Source organism: Balaenoptera ricei, chromosome 11 (genome assembly GCF_028023285.1).
Source record: "Balaenoptera ricei isolate mBalRic1 chromosome 11, mBalRic1.hap2, whole genome shotgun sequence".
Taxonomy (NCBI): Eukaryota; Metazoa; Chordata; class Mammalia; order Artiodactyla; family Balaenopteridae; genus Balaenoptera; species Balaenoptera ricei.
Window position 1 is genome coordinate 24,330,249 of NC_082649.1, and position 26,006 is coordinate 24,356,254.

Sequence of the window (26,006 nt, forward strand, 5' to 3'; positions counted from 1 at the left end):
CCATTGCCAGCTGTCTCTTCTGCTCCAATCCAGCTTCTTTTTTTTTTTCTTAATTTTTTAATTTTTGGCTGCGTTGGGTCTTCGTTGCTGCACTCGGGCTTTCTCTAGTTGCCACTCTTCATTGCTGGGTGCAGGATTCTCATTGCGGTGGCTTCTCTTGTTGCGGAGCACGGGCTCTAGGCACGGGGGCTTCAGTAGTTGTGGCTCGCGGGTTCTATAGTGCAAGCTCAGTAGTTGTGGAGCACGGGCTTAGTTGCTCTGCGGCATGTGGGATCTTTCCAGATCAGGGCTCAAACCCGTGTCCCCTGCATTGGCAGGCGGATTCTTAACCACTGCACCACCAGGGAAGTCCCAATCCAGCTTTATTATCCTCTTTGTACTCTCCCTCAGTTTGGGCATCTTCCCGAAACCTTGTCCAGTATAATTGTCCAGTGTCATTTGAGTATCATTTCTTACTTTACCAATTCCATGTTTATTCCTTGGGTTTGTATGAATATTCCTACTAGTGGTGTACCTGTCTAGGGTCTTTGGGAGGCCCTATGTATAGAGGAGAGTTATGTAACTGCATAACTCCTATGTTTGCTTTGCATAGAGTCTTTATCTCTTATAGTTGTTTCAGGCTTTAGGGTGTATTGGGGACATCACCCCAAGTAACCACATGGTTTCACTGTGGTTCTCAGTGGGTTGTGTCTAATGTTTACGTGTATGTGTTGGGCTTTTTGTGAGTCTAACTATGCCTGCTCTGCATATTTTTCTGGCTGAGTGTTCCTGTGAGTGCCCATTCCCTCCCCCAAGCCCATGTAAGGTAATCCCGGCTCAGACTTGTGGCCACACTCTGGCTTTGGCTGCCTTTGTGTCCTGTATCTGGGGAACGCCCCCCAGGCCAGCCAGCCGAACACCCAAACCTCTGACCCTGATGCCTCAGCTTAGACACATCCATACATTCCTTTCCCTGACCCTGCTTGTAACAGGCTCACTCCGTACCCCAACTCCCAACAGGAATCCTCAACAGATGCCGCTGTAAGTGGGGAGAGAAACTGCTCAGGTGAGTAAGAGTCACACACGTGCTACAGGTTAATGCAGGCAATCTGTAGACTCAAACACACCACCCTTAGTAGTAATGAAAACAACTGCGCTTTCCCGAATGCTGGCTAAATACATTTAATCCTTACAACGACCCCATGTGGTAGCTAGTGTTATTCTCATTTTACGTTGTCAGCACAGATGCACATGTACCCACTGATGATACACGGACTTTCACACATACACGCAGCAGAAGCAGAATCACGAGACAGCAATGTACATACGGTAATATCTTTAATTATTAAAAACACACTTCAAATTTGAGCTGTTCTCTGATGACTCTCAAATTTGTATCTCTAGTTCCGAGCTCCATATGTGGAATGCTCTTTGCACATCATCGCCACCTGCAATTTCCATAGGCAGCTCAAACTCAGAGCATCCAAACTGACACCCACTGGCCCTGTTCCTCTTCCTGCATTCCCTTTTCTGGTTAATGGCATTGCTGGCAATATAGCTTCTCAGGCTCTGAACCTTGGATTGATGCTTCTCCCTCACCCCCCATATTCAATTATTCACTGAGACCTATTGATTCTATCCAGAAATGTCTCTCTCAGCCATCCCCTTCTCCCTCTTTCCTCTGCTCTAATTCTGGCTATCTTCATTTCTAACCTGGAGCATTGCATTCACCTTCAAATTGGTCTCTGCCTCTAAACGCTTCTTTTTTCCAATCTATTCTTCATTCCAAAATAGAGGTCTGAGCATGTCACTCCCCCACCCCCCTTTTTTTTAAAGCTTAAGTAGAAACAAAACATAAACCTCAGGAGGTTTCCGCATTACCTGCATGATTAAGGGTCGCATCTTTAGCAGTATGGCATTCAGGGCCCCTCAATTTTAATTTCCAGGCTTACCTCCTCATACCCATGTTTTGTTTTGTTTTGTTTTGTTTTTTTGGCCGTGCGGCTCGTGGGATCTTAGTTCCCCAACGAGGGATTAAACCCAGACCCTCAGCAGTGAAGGTGCGGAGTCCTAACCACTGGACCGCCAGGGAATTCCCCCTCAAGCCTATGTTTATGCTGTTCCCTCTGGAAAGTCTTTCCCCTGCTGTCCACCTGTCAAAGTCTTACATCCTCTTGCAACCCAACTATCACCTTTCTGGTGAAGCTTTCACAGGCACCTCTGAGGAGACTGACATGCACTGTGCTGTGTGGTCACATAGTGCTTGTTTATGTTTTCTAGTTGCACTATCACATCAGGTTGGAATTAGTTGGTGAATCTACTTGCCCTCATAGCTGTGAGTGAGTTCTATGCAGTGGCCCATTCCTGTTAGCTCAGCACATGGCCTTGTACGCAGTAGAATGCAAGCACACTGGTTACATCATCTCTAAAAACTCAGGAAACCTTTGCTAGCCTGCAGGTGCACAATCTTTTCCCCATGCCACCTGCCCTGCAATGTATGTCTTTTGGAGGTTAATTTAGGATTATCTCTGAGGCCATCTCCAGGTAATTGGTGGGGTGATTTAATTACCTCGACGTTCTCTAGTGCTTCAGGCGCAGATCCCTAATCTCAACCAGGGATGAAAGGGAAGGAATTCTCAAAGGAGAAGAGAACTGAGTTAAAGGTGAGGGAGGGGTGCAGATTCCTTAGATAGGATCCTGCAGGGCATAGAATCACAATCTGATGATCAGCCAAGGGCCCAGCTGGCCTGAAGCCAGACAGGGCACCTGGAAGGTGACTAAATGTCACAGTATGCTCTAAAGAGCACTGTCCTAGCAGGCGGGAGACCTGAGTTTGAGATCCAGTTGTACTTCTTACTAGCTGCATGACTTTGGACAATTTGCTTAGCTTCTAAGGGCCTCATCCCCTCAGCTGACTTGAGTCTGGCTCGACTAAGACCTCCAGGCACTCGAAGTACATGAGTCAGAGCTACCCAGGTGTTTTATAAGAATGTCTGGTGAGGCTCGTGCTCTCCAGGTGGGGAGGGTATTCACAGACTGGCCTACACTGCCTCAGGCACCTCTGCTCCTCTGTGGCCAAGGAGCAGAGGTGCCTAAAACCCACCCTCAAATCCACATGAGTCTTCCACTTCATTCTAACCTGGGATGTTCTAACCCAGGGTAACTGGCCGTAGACTACAGTGTGAGATACACATCCTTAGGCCCCAGTGTCTTCACAGGTTGGCTCTTATACAAAATGGTATGCCTAATGGCTTGCTCTAATGTAGGAAAGAATCCTTGGGCTCCCAGGTCCTTGTAGAATCTCACACTCTTCATAGCCACAGGGAGATAGGGATACCCAGAATTAGACAAACACAGATGAGACATTTATTTCTGTATAATAATTTAATTTATTAGGAAATAACCTCAGACACAGAAAAGGTAATAATAATAATAATATAAACCTCTGTGTTTCCACTAGCCAATTTAAAAATAAGACAATGTTATTGAAGCCCTTTAAGTATCTCTACCCAATACTTTCTTCTCTGCAGGGATGAACATTATCATGAATTGAGGACTTATTCTACATGGAACATTTATATACTTTCACAGGAAAAACATGAAAAGACGAATGTCACAGCTAAATACAGCTAAAATAGCTAAATACAGATATACAAACTCTTTCTGACTCACTAAATACAGATATACAAACTCTTTCTGACTCACTCCTACTCAGCTGCAGAGAGAGCTAGAGTGTTGGCATTCAAATGCCTCAACACACTGCTCTCCCTCTAAAATATTGACAAACTCCATCACATATCCACATGGAATGACACATGGTCATATCCATCAAAACCGAGATACACACAGTTGTGCTCACATCCAGAGATTTTCAGTAGATGCAAGTAAACACACCTGCATAGATAGGACACTGTACTTACCAGTGCAGATACGTATTGCCACAATCCCCAGGGACCTCCAAATGCACACTTTCACAAATTGAGATCAAGACAGTGATGAGAACAGATGTAATTTCTGGTCTCCTCACTCCAACCCTCACTTCCAGGCTATGGTTCACACGTCCAACCCAGGACCTGGGGGAACTAAATTCCCGTCTGGATGTCATTCAGTTTTTCCTGTTACCCCAGAATCTGGACATGGCTCAGATGCTGCATCGATTGCTGGGTCACATCAAGAACGTACCTGTGAGCTCGGGGTTGGGGGCAGGGAGGTGAGGAAGGAGGTTGAGGGATGCTGGGCATCTTGAGGGGCATTAGGGTGGGAGAAGGAAAACAGCGGCTGTCTCCTTGTTTGACTCCAGCTGATTCTTAAACGCATGAAGTTGTCCCACACCAAGGTCAGTGACTGGCAGGTTCTCTACAAGGTAAGACCTCCCTTCTTGAATCTAGAAGTCCAGGTTAAGACCCCCAGCATGTGTTCCAAACCCTCTTTACTCTCGTCACTCAGTCCAACTTTATCCCAACACTTTTAAAAAAACTTTGCACTGTGGAAATTGTCAAAAAAAATTTAGAGAGAATAATACAATGAACTCCCATGTACCCACCATGTAGCTTTAACACTTTGACTCATGCAAACCTTGTTTCATGTATATCTTCTCTCACTTTCCTTTTCCTGGATTATTTTGAAGCAGTTCCCAGCCATCATGTCATTTCACCCATAAATATTTCAATATGCTTTCTAAAAGAAAATTATTTTTAAAAAAGAATAACAATGCCATTATCTTATCTAAAAATTAATGTAATTCTTTAATATCAATTATCTCATGTTTAAATTTCTATTTATCTCTTAAATGTAATGATTTTTTTAAATTACAGTTTGTTTAATTAGGATCAAAATATGTTCATATAGCGATGGGATGATGTCTTTCTGAGTCTCCTTTATGGGTTCTTTCTCCATTTCACCATTCTCTCTCTCTCTCTCTCTCTCTCCCTCCCTCCCTCTCCCTCTCCCCCCATCTCTCCATCTCTCCATATATATATCTTTTCCCCCTTGCAATGTATTTGTTGAAGAAGCTGGATTATTTGTCCTACAGAGTTTTCCTTAGCCTGAATTTCACTGATTACACTCCCTGTTTTTGACATGTTTCTCTCCTCTTCTAAAATTTCTGTATATTAATAGTTGAATCTAGAAGCTTGATCAGCTTCAAGTTTAATTTTTTTCAATAGTGTTTCATAAATGGAGGAACATAATGTCAGTATGTCTGACTCTCCTTTTGTGATGTTAGCAGTCTTTGATGTTTAATATCTAAGTCCATTAGTTCTTTAGAGATTGCAAAGTAGTGTTATTCTAATTCTGTCATTCTTTCTTCATTTATTAGACAGAACGTTTCTGGAAGGAAGACTTCCTCTCATCTACTCTTTGGTTACCTAGTGATATCACAGAACATTGCTTGATTTTTTTCCCCCTGATTTTATCTGTCCAGCTATCAGCAAATACGAAATTAGTTCCATAATCCTCCAAGGCAACCAATGAGTTTTTTTGGTTGCTGTTGTTGTTTTAGTATCATTACAAACTTACAGATTTCTTCGTGCTTCAGGCCACTGCTTTTTTTTTTTTTCACTGCATTTTTAATCTTTACACATATTCGAGTTATTCCATCTTTGGCCAATGGGAGCCTCTTCATGTTGGCTTCTGAGTCCTTTAACATGACACTAGTAGACTTGGATAGCTTCCCCACTCTCTGGTTTGACAAGATGTACCAGATATACCATTTATACCTACCCATTCTGACCCGGAACCAGACATTTCTCTGAGGAGCCCTGGTTCCTTTTAGTGAGAAATGGTATTTCTGTATACCACAGTGAATGCTAGAGGGTACTCAGCATGTTTTGCTTTTTGCTTGTAGGCCTTTTCTGTGGACAGATCTAGGAACTTTAAAAAAAATAAAATACATGATAAATTAGTACTGACATCACCTATTTATTTTGTTTTAGTTTTTTAGATATCCAGAGATCACTGTATCTATATTCTTTTTTTTTTAATTAATTTTCTTTTGAGTATAGTCGATTTACAATGTTGTGTTAGTTTCTGCTGTATAGCAAAGTGAATCAGTTATACATAAATATATATCCACTCTTTTTTAGATTCTTTTCTCATTTAGGTCATTACAGAGTATTGAGTAGAGTTCCCTGTGCTATACAGTAGGTTCTTATTAGTTATCTATTTTATATATAGTAGTGTGTATATGTCAATCCCAATCTCCCAGTTTATCCCTCCCCCACCGTTTCCCCCTTGGTAACCATTAGTTTGTTTTCTACATCTGTGATATCACCTATTTAAATTCAGCACCACAGGGTTCTTACCTTGTATATTCCATTTTTATCCTCTTCAATATTTCCTTCTTCCATACTGGAGATTCTGTGTCTCAATAACACTAGGAATGAGAAAATGAAAGTATCACTTATTTGCTTTTTCCTACATTACATCCACAACAATCTTAGAATAGCAATATCACCGTTACTACCAACTATATGATTATTGAACACTGTTTAAGATTTTTTGGGGGGAAGGAGGGATAGTTCTTTCTGTTCTCCCTAGGGATATACAGTCAAATTGCTGTGTTTTAGTCACTATTTCAAGTGGTTATGTCACTATCTGGATATACATTATGTTCATTTGTTTCATTCTTTTTTTGATTTTTAATAATTGCTTCTTAAAACTTAATCTTATAATTATGTAGAATATTTACACAGTTCCAAAGTCAAATCTCCCAAACAAGGTATAGTCAATTAATTGTAGCTTCTATCCCTTTTCCCTCTCTCCACCTATAGATAACCTTTTTAAAAAAAATTTTTTTTTTGGCTTAAATAAGATTAAGTTTATTTATCTTTTATAGAAAAGGATAAAAATAAGCAGTCCATGATTGCTGGGTGGTTTCATAAAGTCCTCAGTGACCCAGTCTCCTTCTGTCTTCCTGTTCTGCCATCCTCAGCATGTGGCTTCTACCACCTAGCTCAAGATAGCAATGTGAATTCCAGCTGTAACATCTGCTTTCCAGCTACTCCTCCTCCACTGCTATTCGAAGTTTCCAGTGACTGTCTGAAGTTCCTCTGTGCATGGTTTCAGTTTCCAGCTTTTTTGCTGCAGCAGCTGCTATAGTTCTGTTCCTAGTGAATTTGAGGTTCTTGATGTCTCATTGCAGAAAGAATTCAGTGTGAAACAAAGTGATACTTAAGAAGTGGATTTATTTAGAGAGAAGCACACTTCACAGACAGAGTGGGGGCCATCTCAGAAGGCGAGAGAGCCTAAAAAATTTTTTTTTTAATTTAAATGTATTTATTTATTTTTGGCTGCGTTGGGTCTTCGTTGCTGCGCACGGGCTTTCTCTAGTTGTGGCGAGCGGGGGCTACTCTTGGTTGTGGTGTGCGGGCTTCTCATTGCGGTGGCTTCTCTTGTTGCAGAGCACGGGCTCTAGGCGCCCGGGCTTCAGTAGTTGTGGAATGTGGGCTCAGTAGTTGTGGCTTGTGGGCTCTAGAACGCAGGCTCAGTAGTTGTGGCGCATGGGCTTCAGTAGTTGTGGCTCATGGGCTCTAGCGCACAGGCTCAGTAGTTGCGCACGGGCTTAGTTGTTCCGTGGCGTGTGGGATCTTCCCCGACCAGGGCTCAAACCCGTGTCCGCTGCATTGACAGGCGGCCACCAGGGAAGCCCTCTACAGTATATTTACCTAACACATAAAGTAGTTTCAGTTTTATTTTACATGAGCAGATGTGTGTGACTATTTGTATATCCCCTCCCACTACTTAACATTTATCCTTGGCTTCAGCCAGGCCAGGCTCTGCGTTCAAGCACTCTGCCTGGGAGACCCACCATGTTCCTGCTCAGGATAGCATGGTGGTTAAAAGCCAGACACCTGGGCTCAATTCCCAGCTCTTCTATTTACTCTCTGTGAGAACTTGAGCAAATTGTGTTACCTCTTTGTGCTTCAGGTTGCTCACCTGTAAAATGGAGTCATGCTAGTCCCTATCTCCTAGGATTATTTTGAGAATTGAATGAAATTAACACATGTAAAAAGTTTAGAATATTGCCTGGCAGGTAGTAAACATTCAATAAGTGTTAGTTCTTATTCCTACCTCTATTCATTTGCCCATGCTCTTCCCCCCACCCAGAATACCCTCCTCCCTTTGGAATTGCCTTATTCAAGACCAAGCTCATTTCTTTTTCTCTGCAAAGCTATCCCAACTATTTTAGCCCATATTAGTCTTATTCTCTGAACTTCCATAGTAATTTTAGTCAGTTTCACAACTTGGTCAATCTTTTTTGTGGGTAGTCATTGTTTTTGTTGCTTGTTTCCATCATGGCTAGATTATAAACCCTTTGGTTTACACACTTTATATATCCTCTGTCACAGAGTGAGGCTCAGTCAATGTCCTTTGGATTGGGTCTATCCACTCAGTCTAATCCCTGGTTAGAGCAGCCACCTCAGGTCACACTGACTTTCACGCTGGGGAATTAATTCTCAGTGACTCTCACCCATCCTCTCTTCCTGCTGTCTCTTACCTGAATGCTGTCATTGCCCCTTCTGCTCATTTACTTCTTTCTGCCTTTCATATCCCTATTTCTCTTTCTCCTTCCTCTGTACAAACTTCTCTCTTGGGATATTGTACAAATCTCTATCAAAGCACCTACCACTTTATTTTTAAATCTTCTGGGTGTATTTCTGTCTTCCTTACTAGACCACGAGCCCGTCTAGGACAAGGGACCCAGTTGTCTTTGTTGTCTTTGGAGCCTCAGTGTTTAGTGTGGTGCCTGGTGAAGAGTTCTGCAGATACCATTTTCTCTCTCACTGTTTTCTTTTTTGCATTTGAGATCTTCTCTCTGTCTCTGTTGTTGTGTTTTTCCCAATTGGTCTTTGTTCTTCTCAGTCCATCCCTGTCCCCTCGCCTAAGCCCGGCCTGGGTATGGGCCACCCTCCTCTGTCCATTTCTCCTACAGACAGTGTACAGTGCCCTGGGCCTGAGGGATGCTTGCCGCTCCCTGCCCCAGTCCATTCAGCTCTTTCGGGACATTGCCCAAGAGTTCTCTGATGACCTACACCACATTGCCAGCCTCATTGGGAAAGTGGTGAGTGGAAGGAAAGAGGCAGAGCTCCTGGGAAACTAGGGGAGAGAGATGGGTTTGGATAATAGAGAACGACTGGGCTCTGGGGAATGTGGTGTGGAAGATGGGGATACATGGGAGACACTGAGGTCTGCTGGATGACCAAGGGATGGGATGGTGAGAGGAGATGGCAAAATATCAGGGATCTGCTTGGAGGCTTGGAGGGTTAGGGTTAAAGCAGGGACTGAAGGGGCCCAAGTAGAGGTGAGGAACAGGACGAGATGGTGCTGGATGTAAAGAACCTGGACTTCTTGTCTCCTCAGGTGGACTTTGAGGGCAGTCTTGCTGAAAATCGCTTCACAGTCCTCCCCAACATAGATCCTGAAATTGATGAGAGTGAGTGTTAGGTGTACGGATGGGCCTGTGAGCACTGAAACATGAGCCTGCCCAGTGATGGGGTACCATTCTCGGTAGGCGGCCACTACAACTGGGGATAATCATCGCAACCAGAGCAGGAACCTTACTTTTGATATCCACGTGTCTTTCACCCTCCTAGAAAAACGAAGGCTGACAGGACTTCCCAGTTTCCTCACTGAGGTGGCTCGGAAGGAGCTGGAAAATCTGGACCTTCGTATTCCTTCATGCAGTGTCATCTACATCCCTCTGGTGAGGGTAGGAGGGTGGGTGTGCTCCCCAGGGGTTTTTTAGGGGGACATTAGGCTTATGAAGGACACATTAGTAGATAAGAAAACCCTGGAGAAATCTGAAGAACAGGAACACTTTTTGGTGGCTTTAGACCCCTGAGGGAAGCACTGGGGGATATAGGGGACTCTGGCTTCCTCTAAGGAAAGAAAGTGCCCAGTGCATCACTCTCTGCTTTATCTCTTTTTTACTCTCCCCAGATTGGCTTCCTTCTTTGTATTCCCCGCCTGCCTTCGATGGTGGAGACCAATGACTTTGAGATTGAGGGTCTGGACTTCATGGTGAGACCCTTGACCTCTGTAGGGGTTGATAAGGAAAGTGAATGAGCAGCTGAGGGGAAGGCCTTACCCCATCAGCACTGCCCAGTGTGGGATCCCTCTTCTGTTGTTTTACTCTGATCTTTACCAGCTCTGAGACAAAGGAGAAAGAAATCAAGGTCAGGGCTGGAGCGGGGGTTAGAGAGGATGAGGATCGAGAGAAGCAAAGCCCGTAGCTTTGAACCCTTGTATCCAGTTCCTCTCAGAGGAGAAGCTTCACTATCGTAGTGCTCGAACCAAGGAGCTGGATGCATTGCTGGGGGACCTGCACTGCGACATCCGGGGTGAGGAGAAGCGAGTGGCTGGAGCGGAGCGGGCAGCGTGGAGATGATTCTGATAGGCTCCTTTCCTTCCTGCTATTGCTCTCGCTCTCTTTCTCTCTCTGACTCTGCCTTTTCTGAATGTCTCTGGGTATTTCAGATGGTATCTGCAAGCCTGTTTCTGGGTCCCTCTGCTGGCCTCTTTGTCTCTCCTTCACTTTCCCCTGGAGCTGACCCCCAGCTCCCTCCCTTACCTGCCCCCAGACCAGGAGACCCTGCTGATGTACCAGCTGCAGTGTCAGGTGCTGGCACGGGCAGCTGTCTTGACCCGGGTGTTGGACCTTGCCTCCCGCCTGGACGTCCTCTTGGCTCTTGCCAGTGCCGCCCGGGACTATGGCTACTCAAGGCCCCATTACTCCGCACGGCTCCTTGGGGTACGAATCCAGAATGGCAGGTGAGAACAGAAAAGGGTGGAGGCATAGACAAGAGGGGCCCAAAGGCCCCATCTTCTGCATCCACAGGACATGTGCAAGGTACCTCTCCACCCACTGCAGGCATCCTCTGATGGAACTCTGTGCCCGAACCTTTGTGCCCAACTCCGCAGAATGCGGTGGGTACAAAGGGAGGGTCAAAGTCATCACTGGACCCAACTCCTCAGGGAAGAGCATATACCTCAAACAGGTAGAGGAATCCCTACAAACTGGGCCTCTGGAATCTTCTCCATTGTCTCCATCCCCCACCTGCCAGTCAACCCAGGTCCCTACGGCCCTTCTCCCACTGTGTTCTGACCCCAGCTGTCATGAAAAGACCATAACCCACACCCGCTGCTCCTCTTCCTCCCAAGTTCTCATTCTCTACCTGAGGGAGAGCCATGCTCTAATGATCATTCCATGGCCTGAATTCTCCTCCCCCACCTCTGAATTAAAGTGTGCCTTTGCTCACTCCCTGCCCTTTACTGATTCTAAAGCGAGCAGAAGGGGCTGTGATCTTCTGTTAAACTGTGTCCATCTCTCTTGATCTATTGTTCTCCCCTCAGTTTAGCCTCACCTTCACCTCAGCCACACGAGGCACTGGGCCCTGTCTCCTCCCCTATTCAGGTAGGCTTGATCACATTCATGGCCCTGGTGGGCAGCTTTGTGCCAGCAGAGGAAGCAGAAATCGGGGCAGTAGACGCCATCTTCACCCGAATCCATAGCTGTGAATCCATCTCCCTTGGCCTTTCTACCTTCATGATCGACCTCAACCAGGTCAAAAGGAGGGAGGGTTGGGGGAGGGGGATAATGGGGAAGGAACCCTACCCGTGAAAAATGTTCAGAACAGGAAAAGCGTTCCTTCTGCTGCCTGCTCTCTGCACTAGGGGCAGGGAGCACCCAGTTCAGAGACCAGGAGAATCAGTACCGCGAACCTTTATCGATCCCCGGCTTTGTGTGAGGCACTGTTGGCAATGAAAGGATGAACAAAACATGTGTCTCGCCGTTTAAGAACTTGCAGTCCAGTCGGGTGGACACATACACAAGCAGCTTCACTGCCAGGCAGACTGTGGTCATTACGTTACAGGCCTCGAATGTTTCTGAAACTCTCCCTTGTCCACCTGGTACCCAGCAGGTGGCGAAAGCAGTGAACAATGCCACCGAGCGGTCGCTGGTCCTTATCGATGAATTTGGAAAGGGAACCAACACGGTAAGGGGAGAAGCTGTTGAGGAGCTAAGGAGGGGAAAATGAAGGAGGGCTAAGGAACAAGAGGGTGCGGCTGCGCCCCTGGAAAAGAATAGGGGTGTGTGGGTGGAAAAGAAACAGAGTGTGAGGCGGGAGAGGCCCGGCAGGAGGAGAGGGGCGCACGGGGCACCTGTGCTTCCACAGCCTCACCCCTGCCCTCTGCACAGGTGGATGGGCTCGCGCTTCTGGCGGCCGTGATCCGACACTGGCTGGCGCTTGGGCCCACGTGCCCCCACATCTTCGTGGCCACCAACTTTCTGAGCCTCATTCAGCTACAGCTGCTGCCACAGGGGCCCCTCGTGCAGTATTTGGTGAGGAAACCAATCCAGCTCCCTAGGGGCCCCTAGGCCGAGCATTTCCCTGAGCTGGGAACTGGCTTCTCCATCAGAACAGGGGCTCCCTGAGCACAGGGACCATGTCCCTTCCTGTTTCTCACTCTCCACAGCAACTGACCAAGGGACTGGGGCAGGAAGCAGAATGACTGATAACATTCCCCTTTTCTTCTCTTTTAAGACCATGGAGACCTGTGAAGATGGGAATGACCTTGTCTTCTTCTATCAGGTTTGTGAAGGTGTTGCCAATGCCAGCCATGCCTCCCACACAGCTGCCCAGGCTGGGCTTCCTGAGAAACTCGTTGCTCGTGGCAAGGAGGTGAGGTCTAAACAGCAACCGCCTCCATCAGGGCTCCCTCCCACTGTCCCTGCTTCTCTGAGGGACCTGGATTTCTGGGCCCATGGGATTTCTGACCCTTACTCTCTCTTCTCTTATCCAACACCCACGCCCACCTCTGCCCCTTCCTCCTCGGTCCTAGGTCTCAGACTTGATCTGCAGTGGAAAGCCCATCAAGCCTGTCAAGGAGCTGCTAAAGGAGAAACAAATGGAAAAGTGAGTGCAGGCCCAGGGTCCTTGTGCTCTCTAGCATGTTCTGCAGCTCTTCTACCCCTTTCAGGGACTCAGACAGCCTCTTGCCCTTTAAAGATTCAAAATTTCTTCCTGAAATTCCTAAATTCTCAAGGTCTCAGGTTTCCTGTGCTGCATCCTCTTCCCTCTGCTCAGGGATTCTGTTATCCATGCTTCCATAAATCTCACTGTTCTCTCTCCCCTCAGTTGCCAGACGTTAGTAAACAAGTTTCTGAAACTGGATTTGGAAGATCCCAATCTGGACCTGGACATTTTCATGAGTCAGGAAGTGCTGCCTGCTGCCACCACCATCCTCTGAGCGTCCTTCCTGGGCTCTCCTCCACATCCCAAACCCCGGGAGGCTGCCAGGCCCTCTTTGTTTCCTTACTTCCTTCACACCCAGAGTTCTCAGTTTCCCTGAAAATTTTGTTTCATGTTAGTAATAAAGTTTATTTTGGAGAAAGTTATTGTTTCCTTAGACGAGCCAAAACAAAACAAGAGAGTAGGAAAGAGATGAAATAGGAAGCAGCAGGCCACAGAAGGACCTGCCCTGCCTCATTAAAAATAAAGTATCACTGCTGGAGGGAGGCCCTCGGGTTCTACCCAGGGGGACTTTATGAGAACCAACCACTTCAACAGACCCTACAAAAACAGATGAGAGGGAAGACAGGAGCCCAAGGGAGATGTTCTTTCCCCTCAAAGTAGGAACACCTCAGCCTGAGACAGACCCAGCAGGAAGGGCTCTGGGAGGCTGAAAGACTAGGCAGGACCGGTGCAAGGCTGGGGGAAAGGGAGGGACCAGCCCTGCACCAGTGGGTGTGGCTCCACCCTTCCCACCTCAGAGCCATGGGGAGCCGGGGTCCTGGTGGGCTGCCCCTGGTGCAGGCCCCCTACACGGTTCTGCTGCTGCCACTGGAGACAAGCCGCCAAGACCCAGGGGCCCAGCGCTTCTTCCTCTGGGTGAGTATCAGTCCCGCAAGAGGTCCCGGGGAAGCCCCTCTCCCTAGATCAGTCTCCTGCAATTCCACTCAATTTTGAGGACTCGTAAGTTCAGCCCCTTGCTTTCCCTCGCCCTCCAGGTCCTCAGTGGCCAGTCTGGGCTCACACTCAGTGACCAGATAGTGAATTGAACCAGGGGTTAAGAGTAAGGGCCATGCATGGCCCAGAACCCTGCTGTGGAGTGAGTCAGCCTCTGCTTCTTGCCTTTTTCAGCTGCAGAGGATGCAGGCTCTGGAGCGGGAACAGGATGCCCTGTGGCAGGGGCTGGAGCTGCTGGAGCATAGCCAGGCCTGGTCTGAGGGCCGTCTGAGGGAGGCCCAGCAACAGCAGCTATATCTGGGGGCCCTTGGTGAGGTATGGGGCTGACCCACGGTATGTGGGGGCAGGGGTAGCAGGGACATGTGGACACAGCCCGACACCATCCTGGAAAGGCAGGAGTTAATGGAGAGGGATCATCAGTTGGAAGCAGCATTGTAATGACAGGATGCCACCAAGTGTTAGGTCGGTTCATTGTTGGGCCTAGAGGAGGCTGGTCTGCATTCCATTCAGAGGGACACAATTTGGCTCACTCCATGGAGATGGGGGAGTGGTCTGGATTGTTCCAGTGAGTCAGGGATGGACAGGGAGGATCCAAATAGAGAAAGCGGGTACTATGCTATGTGAGGGGGTTGGAGGAACTGGACTATTAAAGAAATGGAGTGGAGAGTACTGGAATTTCCCACCTGCCTGGCAGGGAATTGGGATGAGGGGATCCAGATGGAGGAGAGGAATGACCTGTGGTGATAGGAGAAGAGTGGAAGATGGTACTCGAGTTTTCACCACGTTGTCTGCCTCTAACTCCTCCTTTTAGAATTTTCCAACAGATTTACACTCAGAGCCTGGTGGCCCCCAGTTAGCCCATATTCAAAAGGTGAACATCTGTTTGCAGAACCTGATTCAGGGGAAGGTGAGTTTATTGTTTTTAGTTTACTCTTGGGAAGTGAGGGTAAAGAGGGGACTTGGGGTCAGCACTGGTCTAACAAAACAGCGAATTCCCCGCCCTGCCCAGTTCTCCCCGCATCCCCTGAACAAAGCTAGTTCCTGCGCCACCCAGGACTGGAAGGGAAGGCCAAGGAAGCAGAACGTGTGGCAGCAACATGTAAGCAGTAGAGGAGTGGGGGGAGGGCGGAAGCCCTGGCCCTCAGTGGGAGGGAGGGCACAGACACCCAGGCTGTCTCCCTCCTCTTCTCCAGGTGGTGTCAAGGCAGCAGAAAGGAGTCACTCAGCCAAAGGGGGAGATGGCTCAGCCAGGGTGCCCCAATGGACGGAGGGGCCCTACCCGTGTCTAAGGTCTCCTCTGTTTCCCCTCAGTTGTGCTGGCAAGGCTGAGTCAGAACCCCCAGCCTCCTTATTCTGCTTCTTGACTCAATAGCTAAATGGCTCCAGGTGGCGGGTCAACTGAAATCCAGACATCTTGGTGTGAAGTTTCTTCTCCACTCCTGAAAACTTGCATTTCATCTTTTTGGTATCTTACGCTCTCACTCTTCCCTATATGATGTGCATAAGTGATCTTTCTTTGAAATCTCTTTGGGGAGAAGACATGTTTATTGGCACTGTCCTTCAACTTTAAATACAAAAATAAAATATAAGCATCTCCAGAATTTCAAAAATAAAATAGAAGCGTCTCCAGAATTTCAATAAAAGCAATTCTATAAATAACACTTTTTGGTAGGAGGTGGGGTACCCTCCTCCCCACTTACAATCTTAGTCACTGCCCCATGTATCTTCCCCTCTACCTGAGCTTGGGAGAGCACGAATAAGTAGTGAAATAAAGATGCTACAGAGGGCTTCCCTGGTGGCGCAGTGGTTAAGAATCCACCTGCCAATGCAGGGGACACGGGTTCGAGCCCTGGTTCGGGAAGATCCCACATGCCGCAGAGCAACTAAGCCCGTGTGCCACAACTACTGAGCCTGTGCTCTAGAGCCCACAAGCCACAACTACTGAAGCCCGCACGCCTAGAGCCCATGCTCCACAACAAGAGAAGCCACCGCAATGAGAAGCCCATGCACCACAACGAAGAGTAGCCCCCGCTTGCCGCAACTAGAGAAAGCCCGTGCTCAGCAACAAAGACCCAACGCAGCCAAAAAAAAAAAAAAGACGCTACAGAGAAATAGAAAGCAACTTTCTCCAAAAATGAGTCTGGTTTGTTACCCACAAGGGTTAGGGAAAGTGCATTGTGGGAAAATCCATTGCCCTCTATCCCAATCTTGGAAAGGGACAAGTGTATGAGAAAGAAAACCTCCATCCCACCTGGGAGAGGTAGGGTCCAGAGGCCCATGTTACCTTCTTACCAATGGGGCAAGATGGCAAACAGTGCCAGAGACCCATCCCTCTAGGGGCTGTTGTGTCACCAGGAGGCCAGGCCTAGCAGGAGCAGCACTGCTCCAACTGTGCCCCACCAGGGGTTGCTCACCAGCCCTCCCCCAGCCCTTCCTGGAGTCACCAAAGTGGAAAGATGAAAGGCAGGGCTGGTGGTTGTGAGGACAGGGTCAGTCGAGTGGACAGGGGCAGGGAGCTGGTCCTGGGGAGAAGAGGGAGAGGCTGTCAGGGTGGCTGCACCCAAATAAGCCTGCACCGCCCTCCCCTCACCCTGCCTATCGTGCAGTGGAAAGTGGGGGCACCTCACCTGCGGGGCGGGGCCCAGCACCAGGAGCCGGAGGAAGGCATGGGTCGGGGGCACTGTGCTGGCTTCTCGATCCGTCGCGGTCACAGTCACCATCACCACGGAGTCTGAGGCGGCTGTGTCTGGTACCTTCAGCCACAGGCACCCCCAGGCGGACTCGTTCTGTTCCAGGCGAACCCTGGGGAGTGGATGCCGAAGTCCGGCTGAAGCCGCAGGCTCCGAATAGCTGAGAGCCAAGGGGTGGAGCCAAGCGCAGGCTGGGAGGGGAGCGAGGAATCTGAGCACCAATTTGAAAGGGCCAGAGGAGCGAGTACCAGATCCCATGCCCTGCGAATAGAAAGATGGGACAAGAAGGGAGCAGGAGGTTTCAGGGGCTTCACCTGGAGAGGTTGGAGGTGAGAGCGAAGCTGGGGTTGACGTATGTCCTAAGATCGAGATCCTGAGGGCCCGAGAAGCTGGCGATGCGGAGGCTGAGCGGGGCCTTGGTGCCCGGCGCCAGGAAACCCGGGGGACCACTGAGCTGCGGAGGAGGGCCGGTCAGGGGAGGAGCAGCAGGCCCTGTTCTCTCCAGCCGCAGCCGCACCTTCCGCTGGCATCTCACCTCCAGAAGGACAGGAACTACAGCACAGGGCTGGGGGGCCGCCCGGTGCAGGCCCTGCCCCACTCCGTCCTGGCCAATCAGCTCCAGAGAGAAGGGTCCCGCGGTGGACAGAAGCGTGGGCGGTAGCGAGGCAGCGAGGAGACCTCGCTCCCGGGGTCCCATGGGCTCCAAAGGCACCCGGCCCAGCTCGGCACCGTGCGGGACACCTCGAAGGACGACGTGGGAGAAATGCGGCAGAGGATCTCCAGGGTTTCCTCTGGAGCCCAGCCCTGTCACTTCTACCAACAGCTGGGTCTGGAGACCTGGGACAGGGGAGGGGAGGAAAGAACAGTGGACTGCGTGAGGTTTGGAGACAGGGAGAAAAGCATGAACGGCTTTGAATAGGGGTTAGCTCTGGGGGGTATGGATGGGGAAAAGGGGTTACCTCTATGGGTATTGATGGGGAGGGCCAGGAGGGAGTGCTGGGATGCTGGAAATGTTCTATAGCTTGAACTGAATGACGGTTATTTTTTATTATATAAAATCCACCCAGCTGTACACTGAAGTTTAGTGCACCTTATTAAATGTTATAACTCAATGAAAAGCTATATATATTATATATATATATATATATATATACACACACAAAACAAGTTAGGGGTGGGGACAGATGTACCTGCAACTGGTTGAGTCAGGGGGTAGAGGCCAGGGTGGGGTCCATCCTCCCTGGGGATCCCAAAGTGGAAGAGGAAGTCCAGGGAGGTCTGGGCTGAGGGAGGGCGAAGGCAGTCAGAGACCTTCCAGAGATGAACGTGACTGATATTGCTCTCTGAGCTTTGCAGTCTCCCCTTCCTTTCCCAGGAATATCTCCCTCCTTACCTTGCACTCTCACCCGGGAGGTACCCTTGGCTGTGACCTGGATCTCCCAGGTTCCTGTCTGCAGGGGGTCATTCATGCTCACCATCCAGAACTGCCCAAAGCGGCGAGTATGACCTAGAGGCCCCTCACCTTCCTCCTGGCCCTGGGAGACCCCTGGATGTGTATTGGGGGCAAGAGATTGTCACAGGAGAATTCCTTTCCCTTAGTACATTACCCCTCATTCTCCAGTCTCCATTCTTGCCTCTGCCTTGAGACACACACATGGAAGTACCTGCAGGGTTTCTAATCCAGAAGCTGCTGACCTCCCCATGGATCCGGACTGTGACCCTCTGGAGCAGCCCATCCACACTGAACACAAGTGGCCTCTCAGGCACCACAACAGGAGGCTCCAGGGGAAGGGTCACCTTGAGGGGGCAGGACCAAAAAATGGGGGAGAAGATAAGGCATGGAATGAGGTGGGAACAAAGACAGGAGAAAGAAAGGTAGAGACAGAAAAAAACTAAGTAACACATGGGATACCAGTGAGAGAGGAAGGACCAGGGATGAAGCTATGATCAAGGACAAAGTTGGAGGCAAGGAATTAAGGATGAGGCAACCACTTCTTGCCCCCCTTAAAAGATGGCAGGACTTCCTAGAGTAGCCGCGAAGACAGAATACTGGAGGCCAAGACTGGGGGTGGTAGTACTAATATGGAAGGAGCAGTGTAGAAGGTGGGTAGCTGTGGATCTCAGAGGGGGAGAAACTTCCTTTCCCACCCTCTGCCTAGAATGGCAACTCAGCAATGGGAGCCATTTGCTTTCTCCTACAAGAAAGAGAAATGCAGTGTCACCATCATCCCCTCAGTTCTGAGCTGAGCCCCCACACTTACCAGGTCAGCTATGCTGTCCCCAACAATGGCTGCCACATCCCGAATGTACCGGTCTTTGGTGAAGATCACCTCTCCTCCTGAGGCCAGCGCCACTGCTTCATATGGCTCAAAACGCAGAGGGGACAAGACCTCACGCCGAGGTCGGCCCTGAACCCTAGATGGGTCTTCAGTCACCAGGAATGTGACCTGTGCCCGGAAGAAAGGCCAGTACTTGAAGTTTCCATTTGCCATCTACCATTGTAAATAAGGATCTCCTGTGCTCAAGCTTTCTACAGAGCTGATGATTGGTGGTAAATTCTCTGTCTACCCTCTGGCTGCTACAGCAGGGTCTCCCAATGACGCAACCCCTGGGCTTCAATTAGAAGTTGCTATTCTCTGTAACTGTCACCATACGTCATCCACATAGTGGATTTTTGGCAACCAAATCTCCAGTTCTTCAAACGGTTTATTGGGGGCAGATTCATATAAGAATTCAGCATCATTAAGGGCAGGGCCTCCCACTCTTTAGTATTGTTAAAGGGATCTGGAAATGTTATACTCATGGTCCACTTCTCCCACCCCCAAGCCAAGTCTGGTTTAACCACCCTAGTGTGAGTGTGACCCTTGTAATGAGAGTTGTCCTGCAGTTTCCCACATCCCTGGGTGGCTAAAATTGAGTCTCCCACCAGCTATGCTTACTCTGCAACGCCGCTCCTGAGTCAGCGATTCCACCCGGTTGGTGAGAAAGGCATCCTTGGGGGAGGCGTCAGTGAAGACGAAGATGTCTGAGAGTGGAGGTGTGTGCAGCAGGGCCAGCTGGCAGGGGAGGGAAAAAACTGGTGTTAAAAAATGGCAGCAGTGGGACTTGCCTGGTGGCACAGTGGATAAGACTCCACGTTCCCAATGCAGGGGGTCGGGGTTCGATCCCTGGTCAGGGAACTAGATCTCACACGCATGCTGCAACAAAGAGTTCACATGCCACAACTAAGGAGCCCGCCTGCCGCAACTAAGGAGCCCACGAGCCGCAACTAAGGAGCCCGCCTGCCGCAACTAAGACCTGGTGCAACCAAATAAATTTTTTAAAAAATGGCGGGAGTAGGGGAATGGGCAGAGGAAGGGAGGGCAGAGTAGAAGGCAATACGGCCCTGGAACCTGGAGTGAAGCGAATGGGACTAGGTTCTGAAGATGGGGTGGAGGGATGAGGTCCCAGGGAAGCTCTAGTTCCCTTGATGGTGGGGCCTGGAAAGGGGTGGGGGGAGAAGAAGAGAAGGGGTGGGGAGGGCACACCTCCAGGGCTGACAGGCACATCTCGGGCTCATCTCCACCTCCCAAGGCATGTATCTCATTGAGTTGTTGCCAGAAGCTGTCAGGGTCACTGGTTGTAAAGACGGGGCCAAACCCTGGGAAAGGAGAAAGGAGATTGAGATAAGTGAGAGGAGGGCTCCCCTCATTCCCACCCACGGGCATCTCCCCAGTCAAGAGGCCCCGCTGTGCTACTTGGGTGGACAAGTATTGAGATAACAATATTCCTTTATATTTATACTGACAGGGTAGAACAAGGCAGAGGCTAGGTACCTCTGGTGGGAAAGTGGACCTCATTTCCTCACAAAATGGTGGCACTTCCTGTGGTCCTGAGTGGGCCTTTTTGGGTATATGTGTAAGTATAAAAAACAACTGGGGCGGGGGGGCTTCCCTGGTGGCGCAGTGGTTGAGAATCTGCCTGCTAATGCAGGGGACACGGGTTCGAGCCCTGGTCTGGGAAGATCCCACATGCCGCGGAGCAACTGGGCCTGTGAGCCACAACTACTGAGCCCGCGCGTCTGGAGCCTGTGCTCCGCAACAAGAGAGGCCACGGAAGTGAGAGGCCCGCGCACCGCGATGAAGAGTGGCCCCCGCTTGCCACAACTAGAGAAAGCCCTCGCACAGAAACGAAGACCCAACACAGCCAAAAACTAAATTAATTAATTAAAAAAAGAAAAGTACAGAGTGACTGGAAAACATATTAAAAAAAAACAAAAAAACAACTGGGGGGAATTCCCTGGTGGCTCAGTGGTTAAGAATCTGCCTTCCAATGCAGGGGACACGGGTTCGACCCCTGGTCCGGGAAGATCCCACATGCCGCCAAGCAACTAAGCCCGTACGCCAAAACTACTGAGCCTGCACTCTAGAGCCCGCGAGCCACATCTACTGAGCCCACGCGCCACAACTACCGAAGCCCGCGCACCTAGAGCCCGTGCTCCGCAACAAAGAGAAGCCACCGCAATGAGAAGCCCACGCACTGCAATGAAGAGTAGTCCCCACTCGCCGCAACTAGAGGAAGCCCGCGCGCAGCAACGAAGACCCAACGCAGCCAAAAAAAAAAAAAAAGCCAACATAGATAACCAACAAGGACCTACTGTATAGCACAGGGAACTATACTCAATATCTTGTAATAACTTATAATGGAAAATAAACTGAAAAAGAATATATATAACTGAATCACTTTGCTGTACACCTGAAACATTGTAAATCAACTATACTTCAACTAAAAAACAACAACAAAAAAAACTGGGTCCTCAGTTTCCTCACAGAAAAGAGAGAGAAATAATAGCACTTACCTCAGAGAGGGTTATTGGGATGATTAAATGAGTTGATTTTGTAAATCTTAGAATAGTGCTTTGACACATAATAAGTGCTAAATTCTTAATTATTCACTTACTCGTACCTTTATCAAATATGTGATAAACCACTTTTGAATGTCAGCTACTATGAGTTTTATATAGGCAGATCAGACTCAAACCCTGCCCTTAGGGAATTCTCAATCCAAATTTTATTTGATGATCATTTCTACCCTGGGAGATAGGTAGGATAAGGCAAGTACTAATCCATTTTATGGATGATGAAATTGAGGAAAGAGAGGTTAAACAATCAGCCTAAGTACACACAGTAAGTGCTGGTCAACCCAGGCCAGATGATCGACTTCTATTTAGCGGGGAAAGGAATATGATGTAACTAGCTGTCTTAGACATTTCACAGAGGCCTGGGCCCACCAACCCCCCACCATCTTCATCCCAACCTCTGTCTACAGGAAATGGAGAGAACTGAAAATGACTTATTAGAATGGAAGCCTAAGAAAGCAGAGGCTACCTGCCTAAGCACCCATAATGATTAAACTTATATGGAAAGTGCTGTCATGTTGGAAGCAGTGGAAGAAGTGGCTGATTGTTTCCTATATGCACACAAGTACCAGTAAAGACTCACTCAGGACCCTAGGAAGTGCCTCCATTTTATTATGGAAGTGAAGCCATTAGGCCCACTTCCTTACCAGTGGCATTTACCCCTTGCCCTGGACTTCGCTCCACTATTCCAGCCAGACCCCAGTTACCTGGGTCATGGAAAGGCACCAGGACATAGTGGGTGGGCTCCATGGGGCCACCCCGTCGCTGCTCCACAATGTGGCGAGCCTGGATTTTGGCAGCGTTGATCTCCTCGCCCATACTGCCTGTGGTATCCAGGACGAAGCTCAGGCTGGAGGCTGGGGTGATGTCCAGCAGCCTGGGAAGCAGGCCAGAGATACAGTGAAGGGTCTGCACACTTGTCCCCAGCCCCTGGTTTCTCAACTCTGGGGCACCTACCTATTAAGGAGCCCATCCCCAGGAGGCCACTCACCTGGAGAAACCCCTGTCTCCCAGGCGGCTTCGTAGGAGGCTGAAGGCCTGGATGGAGGCCAGAAGGGCCAGTTTTGCGGCCTGGAGGTGCAGCATGTGGTGGGGGGAGAAGCCTGGGGATGTGCTATCCTTGTTGATGCCTCCCCGTGGTGGCTGGGAGCTGCTCTGGTCAAAATGGCCCCCATGGCTACATTTCCCTGGGTTGGGGAAAGGGATCTGGAGGGTGGAGGTAAAAAACCCACTGCCTCCTAATAAAACGAGGCCCTCTCTGACCTGCCCTGGCCCTCTCACTCCTCAGCAAAGGATAAGCAGAAAATTATGATACTTTGTAGAGGGCAAATCTGGAGTAAATCTGGAATGATTAGTTACCACAGCACGTGGTGGATCCCCTGATCCCTCCGGTTAGTCCCCAAAAGCTGCCCTCGGGCACTGAAGTCTTATCGGCAGTGTAAGAAGCTGCTCCCACCACCCCAACAATCATGGCCACCTCAGTGGACCTTCCTCCACCCGCCCCCCCTCCCAGCATCCTCTCCTTCTTCCAAGAAGTGATGCCATAGGAAATAGGACAAGGGCTACAGGACTGAGGTCCCTAGGGAGAGGGTCAGGGGAGAGGAAGTGACTTTCTCCCCTTACTTCTGGGGGCTTTCCTGTCTGGTACCTGGAGGTTTGGAGGGATGAGTTCCAAAGTAGCCAGAGGTGAGGAGTGTGAAGCCCAGCAAATTCCCAGGGCAGCTCAACTCCTCACAGTCGGAGCAGGTAGGATCGCCCACTGGGAAGAGAGGGCAAGGGTCTAGCACCCAAGATTCTGCTGCCCCTGACCTTTATCCCTGTCCACCCAAACTTCTTCAGCTTTTCCTCTCGACTGGAGCAAGGCGAAAGCCCATAGGTACCCTTTGCAGGTACCCTTCCAGGCTTTCTGAACTAAAACCTGGAGCTCATGGCTGGCAATGAGACTTAATATTTGAGACTGGGACTGTGCTAGAAAACCCGGAAATGTGGGGGGGACCAATCCTACGGGAGTGTGCCCTCTGTGAGCTGTGGACAGGAAGTGAACCTGTACTAGACAGGAGGCAGCTTCCGGGTCACAGTTCAGTCGGAAGGATGAGGGGACTGAGAGAGAAAGCCCCGTGTGATCCAGTGGGGGGAGGCAGCCGCGTGAAAGACAGAGAACTCCCTGACGTCTGCAGATCTGGTCCTGGCTCTGTCCTCTGCTGCGTGACCTTGGGGAAGCAGCTGACTGGCCTTTGGCTGAACCGAGGGACCGCACAGGTGGTTCCAGAGATGAAGCCATGTCGCATCCTATTTGACCCCAGGATGTGAGGTGGTGGCTGGATGGGCTGAGAGGCGGCTCTGTGGGCTCACCCTTACCAGTGGGGTCCTGGCCGTACCTTGTGCCAGGTTCCGCAGTCCCTGCCTTGGCCAGAGGAGGTGAGGGTGTGGCTGCTGCTTCCCCATTTCCACCCAGTTGCTGTGACTGTAGAAATCCTGGTCCCAAGAGAAAGGAGAAGGGGAAGAAGCACTAGCTCACTGTTCTCACAGTCTCCAGCCCTAACTCCCCCCTCCTCCCAGTTCCCCAGCCTGAAAGCCTCCTCCCACCCTGCTACTCCTTCAGACACCCCAAGTCCCCTCCACTGCTCTCTCCCTTGCCCAGAATAGAGCTTTGCCGAAGTGGGAGCCTCCCACGTTTCTTCCCATCTCACTCAGAGCCCAGCCAGAGGCCTTTCAGTGGCCTGCACAGCCCACCTCTTGACCTCAGCACCGCCCTCTCTCACTCACCTGCTCCAGCCACCAATGCCTCCCGGCTGTTCCCACAGGAAGCTGCCAGTTTGGAGGCGGGGACTAGGGAATAGCCCCAGGGCCTTGGCAAGCAGCGCCCCAGCCCCTTCTAGAGTAGGGGGAGGCATGGCTAAGGAGGCACCATTCGGGAGACAGGAAGACTGGAAATGAAGACCCCTCTGACCGTGACCCCCCCAACTCTGTCCTCACCTGCAAGGCATGAAGCGCAGCCCCGAGGCGCTGGCGGGCCAGGGTGTGGTCAAGGGCTCTGGCTGCCACCACAGTCTCCCCTAGAGCTCCCACCAGGCGTGTGCGCCCCTGGCCCAGCCGCTCGGCATCAAAGTGCAAGTCAGGGTCATTCCTGGAAGTCGGCAGGAAGTCCTGGGCGGCATTGGCACGAGACACCTCTCCTAAGGCTGCTCGGAACCGCCGGGAAGGAGACCCAGGTCCAAAGTAGGCGGCAAAGAGGTTGTCGGCAAGGAGGGTGCGGCCCTGGGAGGGTGGTAGGGGGCAGGGGTTCCAGGGAAGCCCCTTGGATCGGACCACTGCCTACATTTCCTCAGCTCTGTCACTCAAGGCTGGGTGTGGCAGGAATTCAGGGTGCTGGGCCCTACAAGGGAGGGGCAATCCTGGACATTCCTAAGGAGCGGGACTCCTGATTGCAGGACCAGGACTCCTGGGTATTGTTGCTGTCAGGAGGGGAGGAGGGAATGTGTGCGTGGGGTCCCTTCTCTGAGCAAGCAGGACCCTCAAGTAGTAGAAGTCCCCCAGAATGGGGGAATCCACCTGGGATGTGACCGGACCCAGGGACGCTCACCAGGAAGTCCTCAAGGCGAAGGGGGGGCCGACCTGGGGGCGGCTGCTCCAGGAAGAGCTGCAGGGTGACGTTGAGTGCCGCCTCCTCGGTCAGGTCCTGGTGGGTGATGGAGCCGGGGGCAGCCAGGAGGCTCCAGATATTGGGGAAGAAGGCAGATGCGGGGGGCAGCAGTAGCTGCAGCTGCAGCAACAGCAGCAGTGAGGGGCCCAGGTGGGACAGGGGCTCGTCCGTGGGGAGCATAGCTGAGACATGGACCTGGGGAACAGAAGGCTCTCGAGAGAGCAGGAAGCAGCAGAGATTTCAGGGCAGGCCTGGCTCTGTCTCCATGGGCACCTGCTTTGGCCCCTTAACTGGCTTCCCCGCCCTCTCCCTTCAATCATCCAGACAACCTGAGGGCCTCTCAGACCAATAGGGGCTTACACCTGCAGGGGAAGGGTCTGAGGCTCCTCCCCCAGCACCGCACCCCACACCCCTCGGTTAACACCCCCATGCAGAGGAAGTCTCCTCTCTAGGCCTCTCCCCTACCTGGTTGCTGGGTCTCCAGGCAGGGCCGTGGGGGCAGGGTGTCACAGGGCACTTAGGTCAGAGTTATAATTAACCTAGGCCGGATTCAGTGGAGAGAGGGAGAGGGAGGCCCCGGCAGGCTGCGGGCAGGACAGGCAGCCGCTGGCCCCTCTACTGAGGCCTGCCCAAGGCCACAGGCAGCAGCCAGCACCAGGGCGGGCCTCCCACGGCTGGATGGCTGGCCGCAGTGCGGAGGTGAGTGAAGAGCTGGGAGGAGGAGGCTGCGGGAGGAGGAGGGTGCTAGCAGCGTGACTCAGGCCTGGCTCGGGGCCAGGGCCAGACCCAGAGAGACGCACCTCTCTACCGGCCAGGACCCAGTGCCT

General features: G+C 50.5%; 3 protein-coding genes across 20 annotated transcripts in view; 2 read left to right on the top strand and 1 right to left on the bottom strand.

Annotated features, from left to right (window-relative positions):
- The window catches only part of MSH5 (mutS homolog 5), a 20,509-nt gene extending 7,135 nt beyond the window's left edge, over positions 1-13,374 (top strand). For 6 of the 8 annotated variants that reach the window (XM_059938400.1, XM_059938396.1, XM_059938403.1 and 3 more), the window contains 16 exons: positions 1,000-1,045; positions 4,025-4,163; positions 4,280-4,342; positions 8,912-9,040; positions 9,340-9,412; positions 9,573-9,682; positions 9,919-9,999; positions 10,232-10,319; positions 10,560-10,749; positions 10,850-10,976; positions 11,393-11,542; positions 11,898-11,975; positions 12,179-12,322; positions 12,525-12,662; positions 12,823-12,896; positions 13,119-13,374. In XM_059938400.1, coding sequence (XP_059794383.1) covers positions 1,000-1,045; positions 4,025-4,163; positions 4,280-4,342; positions 8,912-9,040; positions 9,340-9,412; positions 9,573-9,682; positions 9,919-9,999; positions 10,232-10,319; positions 10,560-10,749; positions 10,850-10,976; positions 11,393-11,542; positions 11,898-11,975; positions 12,179-12,322; positions 12,525-12,662; positions 12,823-12,896; positions 13,119-13,230 — 1,742 coding nt within the window. In that variant the 3' untranslated portion in view covers positions 13,231-13,374. The remainder of the gene's footprint in view (positions 1-999; positions 1,046-4,024; positions 4,164-4,279; positions 4,343-8,911; positions 9,041-9,339; positions 9,413-9,572; positions 9,683-9,918; positions 10,000-10,231; positions 10,320-10,559; positions 10,750-10,849; positions 10,977-11,392; positions 11,543-11,897; positions 11,976-12,178; positions 12,323-12,524; positions 12,663-12,822; positions 12,897-13,118) is intronic. The other 2 variants (XM_059938402.1, XM_059938401.1) reach the window with 2 other exon arrangements.
- On the bottom strand, positions 5,367-25,979 carry VWA7 (von Willebrand factor A domain containing 7). 8 transcript variants are annotated; one of them, XR_009505686.1, is made up of 21 exons: positions 25,645-25,975; positions 25,120-25,391; positions 24,513-24,794; positions 23,915-24,011; positions 23,185-23,295; positions 22,528-22,723; positions 22,244-22,413; positions 20,167-20,279; positions 19,579-19,695; positions 18,901-19,086; positions 18,304-18,436; positions 18,033-18,185; positions 17,830-17,922; positions 17,175-17,476; positions 16,954-17,093; positions 16,577-16,751; positions 16,364-16,471; positions 10,067-10,128; positions 8,606-9,397; positions 6,282-6,352; positions 5,367-5,850 (listed from the first exon to the last, which is right to left on the bottom strand). XR_009505686.1 is itself a non-coding variant. In XM_059938393.1 (17 exons), the coding sequence occupies exons 2-17, from the start codon at positions 25,357-25,359 to the stop codon at positions 16,298-16,300; spliced, it is 2,598 nt and encodes an 865-aa protein (XP_059794376.1). In that variant the 5' UTR covers positions 25,360-25,391; positions 25,645-25,975; the 3' UTR covers positions 14,843-16,297. The 8 variants fall into 8 exon arrangements, 6 of the variants coding, with proteins under 6 accessions (XP_059794376.1, XP_059794374.1, XP_059794372.1 ...); XR_009505687.1 differs by having other exon boundaries at positions 5,373-5,850; positions 9,319-9,397; XM_059938393.1 differs by lacking the exons at positions 5,367-5,850; positions 6,282-6,352; positions 8,606-9,397; positions 10,067-10,128 and having other exon boundaries at positions 14,843-16,471; positions 22,528-22,639.
- SAPCD1 (suppressor APC domain containing 1) lies at positions 13,474-15,504 on the top strand. Of its 4 annotated transcripts, XM_059938407.1 has the most exons (5): positions 13,474-13,871; positions 14,124-14,264; positions 14,761-14,856; positions 14,959-15,048; positions 15,143-15,325. In XM_059938407.1, the coding sequence occupies exons 1-5, from the start codon at positions 13,758-13,760 to the stop codon at positions 15,236-15,238; spliced, it is 537 nt and encodes a 178-aa protein (XP_059794390.1). In that variant the 5' UTR covers positions 13,474-13,757; the 3' UTR covers positions 15,239-15,325. The 4 variants fall into 4 exon arrangements, with proteins under 4 accessions (XP_059794390.1, XP_059794388.1, XP_059794389.1 ...); XM_059938405.1 differs by having other exon boundaries at positions 14,959-15,499; XM_059938406.1 differs by having other exon boundaries at positions 14,761-15,048.
- Positions 25,980-26,006: the final 27 nt, after the last annotated feature.